The sequence below is a fragment of the Nematolebias whitei genome, chromosome 5, assembly GCF_014905685.2.
Source record: "Nematolebias whitei isolate Nwh7 chromosome 5, NemWhi1, whole genome shotgun sequence".
Taxonomy (NCBI): domain Eukaryota; kingdom Metazoa; phylum Chordata; class Actinopteri; order Cyprinodontiformes; family Rivulidae; genus Nematolebias; species Nematolebias whitei.
In genome coordinates this window covers 18,561,618-18,577,578 of record NC_056502.1, presented here as the reverse complement: position 1 = coordinate 18,577,578, position 15,961 = coordinate 18,561,618, and the positions used below count along the sequence as shown (strand labels likewise).

At 39.8% G+C, this 15,961-nt stretch overlaps 2 protein-coding genes across 2 annotated transcripts in view; one reads left to right on the top strand and one right to left on the bottom strand.

Annotated features, from left to right (window-relative positions):
* rundc3b (RUN domain containing 3b) overlaps positions 1-5,399 on the top strand; it is an 18,920-nt gene extending 13,521 nt beyond the window's left edge. The window contains exons 9-11 of the mRNA XM_037676961.1: positions 1,638-1,784; positions 4,696-4,817; positions 4,901-5,399. Coding sequence (XP_037532889.1) covers positions 1,638-1,784; positions 4,696-4,817; positions 4,901-5,046 — 415 coding nt within the window. The 3' untranslated portion in view covers positions 5,047-5,399. The remainder of the gene's footprint in view (positions 1-1,637; positions 1,785-4,695; positions 4,818-4,900) is intronic.
* A 1,998-nt stretch (positions 5,400-7,397) lies between these two features.
* Positions 7,398-15,924, bottom strand: slc25a40 (solute carrier family 25 member 40). The gene is given in 9 exon segments (XM_037676960.1): positions 7,398-7,586; positions 7,662-7,742; positions 8,167-8,248; positions 8,360-8,643; positions 9,533-9,657; positions 10,302-10,369; positions 10,523-10,785; positions 15,403-15,507; positions 15,689-15,924. Coding segments are annotated over 8 exon segments (1,137 nt in total). The 5' UTR covers positions 15,503-15,507; positions 15,689-15,924; the 3' UTR covers positions 7,398-7,452.
* Positions 15,925-15,961: the final 37 nt, after the last annotated feature.

The window sequence follows — 15,961 nt, the reverse complement described above, 5'->3', positions numbered from 1 at the left end:
ACTCTTACAATATTCTAAACAATGTTTCTAAATTCTAAACGCTCTAAAAGAGCACAGAATGTCATGATTCCATATCCCTTCCTCGTCTGCTCTCTGCCACCTGCAAGCGCTCTTGGCCACGCCCACTTCTCAGCTCTGCACAGAGAACAGCTGATCAGCTGCAGCACGAAGTTTATCCTATAGTAAGGGCTGCACAAAGGTGCAGGAGGTGCCAAATAATTTAAAACAGTTTATTTTAAATAAAAATGTCATGCTCATCGTGCGGCTCATCCATCAAGCAGCCAATTGTGTGTCATGTCCAATCTTATTTGAAGAACCGCGATAGAGCGAGTCCACGACAAACACATCTAAATAGCGAGGGACTACTGTACTAAGTGTTCGGGTTTTGCTTTGAGCTACCACCATACCAAACTTCAGCGCAAAATATCAATGAGTTATTGTCATTTTTTTTTCTTTTAAGCTATGGTGGCCATCTTGGATTTTTTTATTTGTATTCAGTATGTGATGGGGAACGTTCTCAGCTACAATCACATAAATATGCAGCTCATTATCTCTAAAACTGGCTGATTTACAGTATTTTTCCTTTTTTTAGCTCAGGTGGCCATCTTAGAGATTTGATTTGCAACCAGAGTCTATAAAAAAATGACTAATAAAAATGGCATTTTTGCTTGCAAATTACGTCGCCACGGTAGCTCTAATCGCCAATAAAAGTAGCACACATCGAGCTGGTCGTTTTGATATAACATTTGTGGGGGTATGCATTGTGGTTCGGCCTGCATTAAAGTTGATGGAAGAGTCAGATCTAAAGTTAAGAAACCCTTGTCAGGTGGATAATAATAGGTGGCTGCCTTAATAGGCTGTCCCCAATTTTAAAAGGGTTGGATGACACTAATTTAGGATTTCAGAGGCTTATCCTTACACATGATGTGTGGAGATGTTGGAGTTAATGATGACAGTTGCTTTAAATACAATTAAATGATTATTTATTGTTTATAGGAATAAAAGCTTTAGGTCAAAGTATCAAATATCTTTAACTCTACTGCTCTTTTCCCATGATTCTCCTCTAAAATGACATTGAAAGTAAAGTTAAAAGAATAGTTTATAAATGGATCTAAATAATGATTTACTCTGCGGTCTTTACCACCACATGGGCACATGACCGTTAAACTTACATGCAGCATACAGTCACCCCCCTCCCCCCCATCTTTCACCCTGAAATTCACATGACGACATGTAAATAAAACTTCATCTTCACACCATGTTCGCTGTAATAAAGTACAGATAATGATTGTTATTCCTGTTCCAAGTTTAAATCACCTAAACATCTCAAAATGCACCATAAATCTCTGAAAAGATGTGTTTGGGTTCCTGAGGTTTATTTTAAATTCAGCAAGAGATGTTTGTGGTCACAGAGAAAGATGATTATTATTAGAATTATTGACTTTTAGAGGAATAAAAATTACGCTTTGCTCAATTTATTCATCAGAACGAAACGCTGTAGTAGGTTGTTTCATCTTGCAAAATCAACAACAACCAAAAAAAAAAACAAACCCCATTCACCCACCATAGAGCTTTTTGTTTCCTCTCTCAGGTCTTGTTTGGTGAGAACATTTGCTAACCTTATGTTGTATTTTCAGGACTGTGCTGAAGAACAACGATCTGAGGTCCAGACAGGAGTTAACAGCCCATCTGACCAATCAGTGGCCGTCTCCGGCAGCCTTGGACGGCAATGCTGTTGCCTTGGATACGCTGATGTACAGGAAGAGCACGGGGCAGTGGGAAGAGTAGGTCGATAAAAAAAAAAAGTCAAACAGCTTGTGTGATTCTGTTCAGCTAACATTTTCACATGGGTTTTCACCAGTTCAGCTGTCGTGCTTTACCGTTCAGACAGTTTCTCACTTTTTAATGAACCGTTGTTTCCAAACCAGCGTGCTGCAGTTCAGATGTTATCACTTCTGCACGTTCAGCTCACAGGTTCAGTTCACTGTTTATTGGTTGTAAACTACATGCCCACAACTCTTTATACTACAAAAACACAATGAATGCATTAAGAGAATGACAAAATCTGTAGGGATACAGAGCCGAGCATAAGCTACAAACTCCCTTTTAAATAACTTTTAAACTTGTCGTATTATTTTGTTAATCATTTATCATGATGACTAGTTTTTTAGGCTTTTTAAAAGTTCTATTTTAGTGTTTTTATTTTAGACTTGGACTGCTTTTTCACTCATTCTTAGTCCAGCCCTAAAGGTCCAATTTAAAATTAGTTGTTTGCTAATTGCCTGTCAGCATGCTGACACAGCACTGGCTCATCCCTTGAGTTTAGGAGCCTATTTTGCCTAATAATTCACAAGTCAGGATTAAGTGAACTAATCATTTGAAAACGGTCAGGTACAGAAAATGAGTGAAAAAATAGCCAAGACCAAAAAAAAAAAAACCTTTAAAAACCCTTCACAAAGTACAAACCGGATTCCAAAAAAGTTGGGACACTAAACAAATTGTGAATAAAAACCGAATGCAATGATGTGGAGGTGCCAACATCTAATATTTTATTCAGAATAGAACACAAATCACAGATCAAAAGTTTAAACTGATAGAATGTGTCATTTTAAGGGAAAAATCTGTTGTTTCCAAATTTCATGGCGTCAACAAATTCAAAAAAGTTGGGACAAGTCCATTTTTACCACTGTGTGGCATCCCCCCTTCTTCTTAGAACTCTCAACAGATGTCTGGGGACAGAGGAGACCAGTTTCTCAAGTTTAGAAATAGGAATGCTCTCCCATTCATGTCTAATACAGGCCTCTAACTTTTCAATCGTCTTGGGCCTTCTTTATCGCACCTTCCTCTTTATGATGCGCCAAATGTTCTCTATAGGTGAAAGATCTGGACTGCAGGCTGGCCATTTCAGTACCCGGATCCTTCTCCTACGTAGCCATGATGTTGTGATTGCTGCAGAATGTGGGCTGGCATTATCGTGTTGAAAAATGCAGGGTCTTCCCTGAAAGAGATGACGTCTAGATGGGAGCATATGTTGTTCTAGAACCTGAACATAGTTCTCTGCATTAATGGTGCCTTTCCAGACATGCAAGCTGCCCATGCCACAAGTGCTCATGCAACCCCATACCATCAGTGATGCAGGCTTCTGAACGGAGCGTTGATAACAACTTGGGCTATCCTTGTCCTCTCTGGTCCGGATGACATGGCGTCCCAGTGTTCCATTAAGGACTTCAAATCGTGACTCATCTGACCACAGAACAGTCTTCCATTTTGCCACTCTCCATTTTAAATGACCCCTGGCCCAGTGCAAACGTCTGAGCTTGTGGAGCTTGCTTAGAAATGGCTTCCTCTTTGCACTGTAGAGTTTCAGCTGGCAACGGCGGATGGCACGGTGGATTGTATTCACTGACAATGCTTTCTGAAAGTATTCCTGAGCCCATTCTGTTATTTCCTTGACAGTGGCATTCCTGTTTGAGGTGCAGTGACGTTTAAGGGCCCGGAGATCATGAGCATCCAGTAGAGTTTTATGGCCTTGACCCTTACGCACAGCAATTGTTCCAGATTCTCTGAATCTTTTGATGATATTATGCACGGTTGATGATGATAACTTAAAAGTCTTTGCTATTTTACGCTGGGTAACACCATTCTGGTATTGCTGCACTATCTTTCTGCGCAACAACTGTGGAATTGATGATCCTCTTACCATCTTGGCTTCTGAGAGACACTGACACTCTGAGAAGCTCTTTTTATACCCAATCATGTTGTCAATTGACCTAATTAGTGTTAATTGGTCTTCCAGCTGTTCGTTATATGTTCAATTTCCTTTTTCCAGCCACTTATTGATACTTGTCCCAACTTTTTTGGGATTTGTTGACACTGTGAAATTTTGAATCAACATATTTTTCCTTTAAAATGTTACATTTACTCAGATTAAACATGTGATCTGTCACCTATGTTATATTACGAATAAAATATTGACATTTGCCATCTCCACATCATTGCATTCAGTTTTTATTCACAATTTGTTTAGTGTCCCAACTTTTTAGGAATCCGGTTTGCATGATAAACTACTGTTTAGGACCAGCGTAAAGATCACAAGGAAGTCCAGCTGCTTAGGAGCAAAATATAAAGAAATGACTCTGAACTTTAGTTTGGTACTAAAGGTTTACTGCAAATGCACAGATTGTTCCTCCAAGTGTAACGCCCAAGCAGTTTTTGAGTCATATGCCATGCCTACATAATGTTACAGAACTATGTGGGGAATAATCCCACAGCAGGAATCGGTGGATTAACATAGTGCTTTCAGTTTTGCCAGATTGGGCAGTTTACTGCCAATTGGGTGGTTTTCATTCTGATTTTGCTGGAAACTCTGTGAGGATTTTTGCTGGATTGTTCCATTTTGCCACATATTGTTAAATTACCTTGGCTTGTACTGATGTGCGTTCATGTACAAACAGTAAATATACTGTAAGAATATATTGACTGGGCAGATTTTTGTGTGATTTGGCGGTTTTTAACATTTTGGGCTGGAAAACCTTGACTCTATCTGGCAACACTGGGTGCTTTACTATTGAATAGTCAAATCAAAAAATAAAGACAAAGCCACAACATTTTACTACATTCAAAGGCTAAAGATTCCCCTTCTACAAGCAGTGAGTGCATTTCTTCATTGTGTGTTTCTCTGTCGTCTTCTGGCAGGAAGAGTTTCCAGAGTCTGGAGCAGCTGTCCACAGACATGAGCCTCTCTCAGGCGTCTCTCGGACCTTCGAACACGTTGCCTCTGGAGTCCAGGCTGGCCAGCACACAGTGGCCTCACCAAGGCATGGCTCCTCTAACAAATTAAAACAAAAAGAGGACTTCATCTCTTCACCTGAACAATAATCACATGTACCTTGTCTTTCAGGTAAGGAGGAAACTCCATCACTCAGGGGTCTGTGTGGCTCCCTGACCTCGGTGACCAGCTACAAGTCTCTGGCCAGCCTGAAGTCAAGCGAGTGTTTAGCCAGTCCGGCGACAGAGATCAGCAGTCCAGGGGTCACTCCTTCATAGAGGACGAGGAGCTATCCAGGAACTCTTTGTTTGTAAAGCTGATTTTCTCTGATATGTCCTGAATGTGGAGCCCAGAGCCTGACGAGATGTCGGCGAGTTGTGGAGCAGCTTCGTCTGACTGAATAACGTCCCGGCTGACACTGAAGATCTATAAACGAAACCTTATGGGTGAAAAATATTTTGCTGTGTTTGTAAAGTTTTGCATTATTTACGTCCTGCCTTATAAATTAAAATGGGTAGATCAGATTTTTTTTTTTTTTACGTGGGGTTGTTGAAAGCTTACAAACCTCAATTCCTTCCTTGTTGCAGACATCTCTCTGAAAGTAAAACCTCAGTTTGGAGAAAGTTTAACTCTGATCAGACTGACGAGCTAACGGCTAGCAGGAATGTTGTAAGAGCCATTTCATAAACTTCACTGGATTTTACAGTTATCCTGGCTGAAATAGCTGTTCATGCTGAATGTGATCGAAGTTGAAAAAAGCCATCAAACTTTATGTAAATGTTTTACATGAACAGTGCAATATAAGTAGCATGCGACTCTCGTTTTTATTTGTCCTTTCATTATTGATCCTGTTTTGTCTTAACTCTAAGCTCTGCACAAGAATTCCTTTGCGTTTGAGGGCAAATGGCAAATAAAGACTTTTTTCATTTTAATTGTGTAATGCAAAATTGATGCTTAGCCGATAATAATAATTTTTAAAATAGTGTTTGCATACAATATCGGTACTTTAAAATGTTTGATCCCAGAGTTGCTTTAAGGCGACAGCAATCCACCCTGCTCAGAAGCCACACGATGCTCGTCAGTCCGATCAAATTAAACTGCATTTATTCACAAGCTGTTCAAAAAGATATCGACAAGTATTATTCATAACCTCGCCACAGAACCCTGCTTTAAAATATCCCTTGAAAAAAAAGTTAAATTGTGCCCATATTCACATTTCAGTATTGCAAAGATTTTTTTAAACTAGTGTTAAAAGATGACTCAGATTAGGGCTGCAGTCTGGAGGATTACTGGTAAAACTTTCCAACAGTCACAAAAACTTTTATTTGCTTTTTTACAGCTCCAGCTGAGTAATAAGCCATTGCTTTATTAATTTATGTCGTTTGTCTTTTTGTTTTGCACCAGGATTATTTTGTAAAAGCTGTGAATCATGTTTCATCACATTGTTTTGTTCTCAGGTGAACTCACCCTGCAGTTCTGGATTCCTTCACGTGTCAAACTTGAGGCCTGAAGGCCAAATATGGCCCTTGCTACCATCGTATCTGTCCTCCACCCCCAAAATGATATTTTCAATGTAAAATATTTTTATCACTTCTCATTTTGCTTAAAAAAAAATCATATTTTGTTTAGTGCAGACTCCTCATGACAGCTAGCTAATTTTGAAACAGAGAAATAATTTTGATAATCTTTGAGGTGAGGATCCTGCAGCCAAGAAAATGTCAGATATCAGTTCATGTATTGACTAAAATTAACCCTTGAATGATTTTTAAACATTTTGGGTCCCTTTTGCAAGTTTCATAAACCTGCTTTAATTATTAAAATACAGTTTTTCACTTTTAATGATACGGTGGCGCAACTGGTAGAGCTGCTGCCGCTCAGCGAGCAGGTCCCTGGCTCAAATCCCGGTCCGGGGGCCTTTCTGGGTGGAGCTTGCATGTTCATTCCGTGCATGCGTGGGTTTTTTCCAGGTACTCCGGTTTCCTCCCACAGACCAAAAACATGTATGTTAGGCTGATTGGTAACTAAATTGTCCCTAGGTGTGAGTAAATGGTTGTCTCCATCTGTCCCTGTGATGGACTTGCAATCTGTCCATGTAATTTCCTTTTTGTTCGTCATTTTAAATAAACTCAACTTCCTTTGACACCAGTATGAGTTTTTGATCAACAGGAAGTGTTGGGAGTGGTAAAACTTGCAAGACCAATAAAAGGAAAATCAGTAGCATTTGAGAGGTCACTTGTTTATTTGTCAGTCTCCTCCTGTAAACGGAGTCAGTTATTGCTTTTAGAAGTGCTTTACTGACACAGTGAAGCGTCCCTGTTACACAGTCCATCTACACTGGCTCATGCAAAGTCAAAAAAATATTTACTTCTCTAATTTAAGGACATTAGGCATAGTGCACATGATCACAAAGAACACATATGAGGATTTAACAAAACAATGGCTGCCATCTGCTAGCTGTTAAATCTAACAATCTAAACCTTGTTTAGATGGATAAATATAATTTCAATTGGTTGTACACAGATTTTAGGATGAGTTATATTACTAAGTATTTAATATACAATTGAATCATCTTTAATATATTTCTGTACAATAAAAGATTAAATAGTTTGTTTTTCCCTCCTACTTCTGCGTTTTCCTTTGGCAACATTAAACTTTTTTCCCCTACACAGTGATTTGTCAATTGGTCACGTGTTACTGGACTGCGGCGACCTCAGTATCCTCTCCTGATTGTGTTTGCGGAAAAAGCTTTTTCCGAACTCGTAAGAGCTGATCATGATCGCACAGGCTGGCGCAACTTTGATCAACCTGGGCAAGAAACCTGGCAGAGAGAGAACAATTATTAACACGATTATAATCCACATGGATACAACTGTAAAATCAGACATATTTGCACCTGCAAACAGCCCCTTAAATCCGTCGTGCGCCACAATATTTTTCATCATGCTGAAGGTGGACATGGACGACTTGCATGGCACTGAAAGGATAAGACTTTTAGTTGAGCTCTGCTGGTTTATAATCTTAAAGCCAACTGCAGTCATATAATATGAAAGAGTTTCCTGTTTGACAACACAATCCAGAAAAGATGGGTTTTAAACTTGTTTCTGTTGGTTCAACTTCTTCCTAAAGAGACTGTATTAAGACTTTCTGAAACTCGATTTCTGCCCGTTTAAAATGTGTGGCTGTGCAGGGAGCTTCTTGTGACCCTGTCGACTGGTAATCACGTGCCAGTCAGGTGCTTTTTAAATGTGTTTATGGGCACCTTAAATTCTTTAACAACTAAATTTCATCAAAAATAACATTTTAGAGTGAAGGACTAAAATCCTTCATAGTTAACGAAGTGAAAGCATTAACATGATTAAACATTCATGTAAACAATCAATAAACTGGGTAATAATTACAATTCTTTGCTTGCAGTTCCCCAAGTTCAACCTGCCTTCTTGTTTTGACCACATCAAATGGTAGAGTAACGATGGCTGCAATCTGAAACAGAAAATCTGAATTAAGCAAACCATTTATCAAATTGATATGATTTTAATCAAGACCCAATTGTTTCTAAATAGTGGGCACTAAAGAAAAGCATCGGACACTCACAGATCCCGACACCGCTCCAGATATGAAGGCGATGCTAAATGTGGGCTTGCTGGTTTTGTACCGCTCACACAGCCAGCTCTTGCTTCTCTCATAGTTGTACCAGTACATGGCTGAGAAGGGCACGTCTCGGAGCAGCGTGGGCCCCAGACCCCTCCAGAGAGACCGCCAGCCTTCAGCCTCCACCGCAGAGCGGATGCAGTCAGTCAGCTCCCTGTACGACTGTTTCTGAGACTGCAGCTTGGTGCGGATCAGCTCCAGAGGACTGATCACTGTGGCTGAACCCACTGAAACAAAAACGAAGCAAAGCTGCTGATGAGCCGCTCCAAACAGAACATCGCAAAAAAACTAAACACTGGAAAACAAGTGACACTAAAAGAGGAAAAAAAAGCTTCAATAAAAGCATTTATTTTCATTTAGAGAATTAATTTAATAAAATATAATAACTATTAGTGGGGGCGTGGTGGCGCAGAGGTTAGAGAAAGTGTGATCGAAAAGTCGCAGGTTCAACCCCACGGACCGATGACATCAAAATGTGGGTGGGAAAGGTGAAACACCTACACCTGCCTCCATCCTCATTTGCCCCACTCTGGGCCCTTGATTAAGGCCCTTAACCCCCATCATCTGCTCCCCCATGCACCCTAGATGGCAGCTCTCTGCTCCACACAGAGGGCTGTGGTAGCTCGGTGGTTGTGTCAGGAAAGGCATCCGGCGTAAAAACAATTTTATTTGTGCGAGTTGGATCGCTGTGGCGACCCCTCAAGAACGGAACGGCCGAAAGAAAAAAAATGAATAATAAAAAAAAAACATTACAGGCAGTTATTAATACTAGAGACGAAGTGGATCAGGTAAGAACATTCATCACCTTTTTTAATAAACTCTAGTGTGAGACAATATTTCATACAGCCAAGGCCAAAGGACAAATAAGTATATTAGAGCTTGTGCTTGGATTATAACCAGGAAATTAAATTCTAAACATTAAATCTGCTACAAATGTATTTGGCTGAAGTACAAACTCTCATTAACAGGTCAAAATATATGTTTTAATCTAAGTATCTTTGTTACACTGAGCTAATCCGTCCAAACACGCTGCATACAGACGATTAACAACAAGTGATGCTGAAGCTCGAAGCACTTTCAGCAGCTGGATGTCTGAATGACTAGCGATCAGCTCACCTCTGGCTATAGCTCCTGCTAAGAGTGGAGCCTCCTGGGCATGATCTCCCATCCTCATCCTCAGCACTGCACACAACTGGTCATAAGACGTGAAGTAAATCACAGTGGCGGGCACTGCCATCACACTGGAAAGACACGGAGCGATGACAACATTGTAAAGTCCCCATTTAGAAATGATGGGGTAGCTTGAAACAAATGCTGTGTTCTATTTAATTTTCAGACCTGATCCATGTTCCAGATGCAAGTCAGAAAACGTGAGATTTACTATAAACAATGTAAGCCAATAAAAACACACTTCTCTGCATTTTAAGCATTCAAAACACTGTAGAAACATGTGTACTAATTATATTTGGACAGTACCGTGAGTGTGACTAAATCACTGACATACAAAAAGACAGAAGTGAAAATAAAATGTTCATTACTCTAGAAATTAAAAGATTTTCACGCACTAGGTTGGATTTTGAAGTCAGGACTGGTCAAAAAGCTTTGACTTTCTGAGTCGGAGTTCTGACTTTGGGAGGCATTCCAGATGAGTTTTCTGACTTGGAACTTGAAATGTTGACTTTCAAGTTCAGACAGAACACAAAGTCCACGTCTAGTTCAACTTCACGTTAAATGCACGTTACGAGCACGAGCCACAGGCTTGATAAAATTGAACTTGCCAGTAATCATATTTGCCTAATTTCAACAGAGCAACCTAAATGTGAACCTGTTTTGGCCTCAACAAAGGCAAAAATAGACTGAAAGCAACAGAAGACTTTATACTCACAGTGTTGGAGGCAGCCCGCTCCATAAGGCCCTGACTCCCTCACAGCGCACTATTTTGTAGAAGGCATCCTGCAGAGATATTGAGTGAAGAGTCAGTGCAGTTGAAGATTGAAATTATGTGATTTCACTGCGTGATTTGATGGAGAACTTATATCTTCCATCTTTAAACATTAAAAAATTATTATTATTATAGATTGTGAAATGTATGTGTAAAAATCTTACAAAGGTGCCACTGAAGTGACCATGGGCTCTAGACCAGCCATTTTCACACACACATACATAGTCCATAAGTCCATTAGAGTAGAGAAAATATCTGCCTAAAAGATATTGGGGAAAAAAGTACATGTAAAGTACAAGTATTATATTATAAGACCACATTAAAGTGTGTAAACACAATTCAAATTAGTACCGGTATTAATTTTTACCTTTGAAGAAGGTATTTTTCTGTGCTTGAAGTCGGATCTTTACGACATCAAAAGGTGTGACTGGAAAAACAATGAATACTTGCTCAGCCTGAACTTACGTGTACACTTCAGTGCTTATTCAACAAGGGTAGCAATTTTACTTACACCCGTTTTCCTAAACGTCTTTTTTTTTCATGCAAAACATACAACGAACTGCATCTCAAGTGATGCAAAACACTAAATAAAAAAACAAAACAACATGCATCTAGTTTCTACAAATAAGTCTCATAATTTACAGATTATTCCACATTATCTGTATTTTCTAAAATAGATTTTTTTTTTCAAATGTCAGGGAATTTTTGGTCTAAGGTTATGGATGTTTTTATTATTGTGGCTGAGAACATTCTTCCCCTCTGCCCTGAGAACAAGGAGCTGGGTTTATCACTTATATCAGTCTATAAGACTGAAGAAGTCTTTTGGATAAAAGACGAAACTTTTCAACAAAGAAGAATCCATCCAGAGGACCGACTGTATTATTGAGCGTGCATAAGGAAGGAGGTGGGTTGTCTCCCAAAACAAACAAACTGTCTGCCTAAACACTCTCGTCTCGAACTGAAGGATGAATCTTAGATGCCCATGAACCATATGTTTGTGCAAACAAAGAGTTATATGACTGCAGCTGACTTCAAAGACACCCCCTGAACTCTGCTGAACTGAGGAGGATATAAAAGTGAGCGGAAAACGTGGCTTATTTCTGTGACTGGTTTCCATGTGTGTACATTTATGTATACCATATACATTTATATATACAGACACTTTCCAAAAAATAGAATATCATAGAAAGTTGTTTAACTTCCATAATTCCATTCAAAAAGTTAATCTTTAATAGATGATAGATTCAGGGGCCACAATTTAAACAATTTCAAGTATTTGTTTATTTTTACATAATTTGGGCTTCCAGCTCATGAAACCCATGAAAACAGAAATCCAAAAAATTAGAATACTCTGAAGACATCAGCCCACACCAATTCTCAGTTTTTACAGAAGAAAGAAATTAGGATCTCAACAAAAATCAAAATATGGTACTTTCAAAATTATGTTAATCTTCAATACTTGGTTGGGAATCCCTTTGTCTTAATCACTGCCTCGATGTGACGTGACATTGAGACAATCAGCCTGTGGCATTGACTGGGAGTTATGGAAGCCCAGATTTCCTTGATGCTTGCTGTCAGCTCTTCTTTGTTGTTGGGTCTGGTGCCCCTAATTTTCCTCTTGAGATTACCCCAATTGATTCTCAATGGGGTTTAGGTCCGGTGAGTTGGCTGGCCAGTCAAGCACTGTGGCATGGGCATCAAACCAGGTTTTGGTGCTTCTGGCAGCATGGGCACGGGCCAGGTCCTGCTGGAAGATGAAATCTGCATCTCCATACAGATCCTCAACAGAAGGAATCATGAAGTCCTCTAAAACATTCTGGTAGAATGTTGCGGTGACCTTGGATTTAAGAAAGTAGAGTTTACCAACACCTGCACTGGACATATTGCACCCCAAATCATGACTGACTGTGGATATTTCACACTGGACCTCAAGCAGTATGGGCTCTGTTCCTCACCCTTCTTCCTCCAAACCCTTGTACCTTGATTTCCAAATGAAAGACGCACTTTACTTTCATCGGAAAAGAGGACCGAGGAACCCACCAGTTGTAGCCCATATCCCGGATTCATCTGAATGCGGTGGTTTTTGAAGCTGTGACTCTCGCCTCATCCCACTCTTTCTGGATCTCTGCCAGATTCTGGAATCTTCTCTGTTTGATAATCAGCTGAAGCCCACGGTCATCTCTTTTACTGGTGTATCTTCTCCTGCCACATTTTGCCCTTCCACTAGACTTTACATTGATATGCTTGGACACAGCACTCTGTGAACAGCCAGCCTCATTAGTTATGAACTTTTGTGGCTTACCCATCCTATGGAGGGTATCAGTGATGGTCTTCTGGCCAGTTCTGTCTGCAGTCTTCCCCATATTGAACCGAACAAACTGAACCAAACTGAAGCAATTTAATGACACCTGGGGAAACCTGAAGGTGCTTTGAGTTTAGTAGATGATTAGTGTGTCACACAGGGTGTAAAACTCCAGACCTCAAGGTCCAGAGTCCTTTAACTTTTAGATGTGTCTCTGATGCCACACAGCTGAATCGTATGACTGAATGAGCTTCTCAGTGCAGTCAAGTTCTCCAAAGTCCTGCTAATGACCTCCTTATTTGATTCGGCTGTGTGGCATAAGAGACACGTCTAAAAGTTGCAGGACTCCAGCTCTCGAGACCTGGAGTTTGACATCTGTAAAACATTCATGCCCTGCAAAATTTGGGCTGATGTCTTCAGAGTATTCTAATTTTTTGAATTCTTGTTTTCGTGGGTTTCATGAGCTGGAAGCCCAAATTATGTAAAAATAAACAAATACTTGAAATTGTTTAAATTGTGGGCCCTGAATCTATCATCTATTAAAGATTTACTTTTTGAATGGCATTATGGAAGTTAAACAACGTTCCATGATATTCTAATTATTTGGAAAGGGTCTGTACTGTAACTGTAACCTGTCTTGAAATCTGACCTTGCAAGTAAAATGCCAGATGTAAAGTTTCAGCTGCCATAAGTTGTGGTTCTTTTGAGTACACAACGTCAGAGAACAAGAGAAGTTCTCCAACATTTAACCCAAGTATTATTCTATTGAGAACAAAAGCACTATAATAATGACTCATAATCATTTAATCCAACTTAACAAACACCTAAAGTGTTTTTTGACCAGCTATATGCTGCAAATTATAATAGTTATGAGCAAAAAGTCAATTAAGTCAATTATCTTTCAGGTTAAGATTTTACATTTAAGGATAATATAGAATTTTTTTTATCTGGGCATCAATTGTTCTTAAAATTATAAAAACAAAATTTGACATGAACAACAGCTTCCATAAATTTAAGAAACGCTGATAATCAAGTGAAATTGTCAATCAGGAAAGGCATTAGCAATTATCTCTAAGATACTGGCCATATTAAACCTCTCCACAGCACTGAAACTGCCCTACTGAAGGTTTTTAATGACATCTTCATATCCACAGATACCAGTCATTCTGTGCTGCTTGTCCTATTGGACCTCACAGCTGCCTTTGACACCATCGACCATGAGATCCTCATTGCTAAGATGGACCAGTGGGTGGGCATCACAGGGTCAGCCCTCGATTGGTTCAGATCCTACCTCGATGACAGATCCTTTTGTGTCTCCATCAAGGATTTTAGTTCTGCAGGGGCAGAGCTTAAATAGGGGGTTCTGCAGGGATCCATCCTGGGTCCCCTCCTATTCTTTCTATACCTGCTGCCACTTGGTGCTATTTTCCGGAAACACAACATACCCTTTCACTTCTACGCCGATGACTGTCAAATTTACTTCCCCCTAAGACACAATGGCACATGCTCTATTCAACCTCTGCTTGACTCCCTGGCTGACATCAGAGACTGGATGGCTTTAAATTTCTTAAGTTTCAATGAAAAGAAGTCTGAAGTCATGTTGTTCCCTCCCAACGACACTATCACAAACCACTGCATCGACCTTTCTACTCTAGCCCTGTCAGAAAAACAAAGAGTCACTAATCTGGGAGTGATAATGGACCCTTCCCTGAAACTTAACAGTCATGTAAACATGATTGTTAAATCATGCTTCTTCCAGCTGAGGCGGCTGTCTAAACTGAAGCACATATTGTCCAAAAATAACATGGAGACAGTAATACATGCATTCATTACATCCAGGCTTGATTACTGCAATTCACTCCTGTTTGGTATCAGTCAGACCTCCATAGCACGACTACAACTTGTCCAGAATGCAGCAGCCCTATTTTTAACCAGTACAGGCAAAATAGAGCACATTACACCAGTTTTGGCCTCACTGCACTGGCTACTGGTTCACCTTCGAATTCAGTTCAAAATACTCCTGCATGTCTACAAATCGCTGAACAGTTTTGCCCCCCCATCTGCTACAGCCATATGTCCCACCACGTTCTCTGAGGTCAGCAGACCAGTTGCTCCTCACAGTTCCAGGAACTCATCTGAAGCACAGAGGTGACAGGGTCTTCTCTGTAGCAGGACCAAGACTTTGGAACGAGTTACCTCTGCTTGTCAGACAGGTCCCCTTCCTCTCGGTTTTCAAATCCCGTTTAAAAACACACTACTATTCAGTAGCTTTCAACACCAGATGATCTGTGTTTTGAACCTGTTTGCTTCACACTGGTTAGTCGTCATATTTATTATCTGCATCGTTTTAGGTCTATATTTTGATTTACTTTATTTTGTATACTGCTTTGTGTGTTACCTGTTGTTCTGTCTGTACAGCACTTTGGTTGACCTTGTCGCTGTTTTAAGTGCTCTATAAATAAAATGGCATGGTATATGCCTGACAAGGAAAGCCCTTTTCACAAAATATCTTAGTTTTAAAGAGTAACAAAGGTATAAAATGTACGGTATTTAAAATTTGAAACGAGGTGGTCTTTAATGAGGTCATTTTTTAAAGAAAAGTACAAAACTCTGTGGAAAAAAATGCAAATCCAAAAACAAAAACCTAGGACAAAATTCCTGAAGCACAATCAATGTCATCCTTCAAGTACCTGCATTTAGAGCTGGTTCTACATACTGTTCAATCCTAAAGGTGTGTCTTACCAAGCAGAGAGGTGAGGAATGCCCCGGAGCAGGAAGCCAACATCTGCTGCAGAGGAGTAATGCCATCACTGTCAGGTCGAGCAGGCTTTTGACCACTCATACTGTCTTCTAAAAACAAAACGTACAGTATGACATCCAATATACAGGTCAGTTAACACGGGTATATAGCTTTAATTTAAAAAATATATAATAATTCATAGCTTAGTTTTAATGCTAGGAATATCCCCTTATCAAATTATCTTTCTCTCTCGTTAACGTTGTTAGCTGATTAGCTTAATTAACCTACCTACTAAAATAGCACAATATGTGCGACGTTTTCCATAAACATGTTAATCATATTCCATTTTGGTATTTTTTGTTTCGTAAAAGTACGACCATAACCGCTGCCCCGAAGGCTCTAATAGTAAAACACTAGTCAAACTCGTGTGTATGATCTGACCCAAGCAAAGCTAGCATGTCTGTTTACCACAAACGTTACAAGATGACGTTAGGGTCGTCACCAGTTGTTTTAGTTCAGCACATTCTTAACTTTTTCATTCACGTTCACTTTAACTGCATT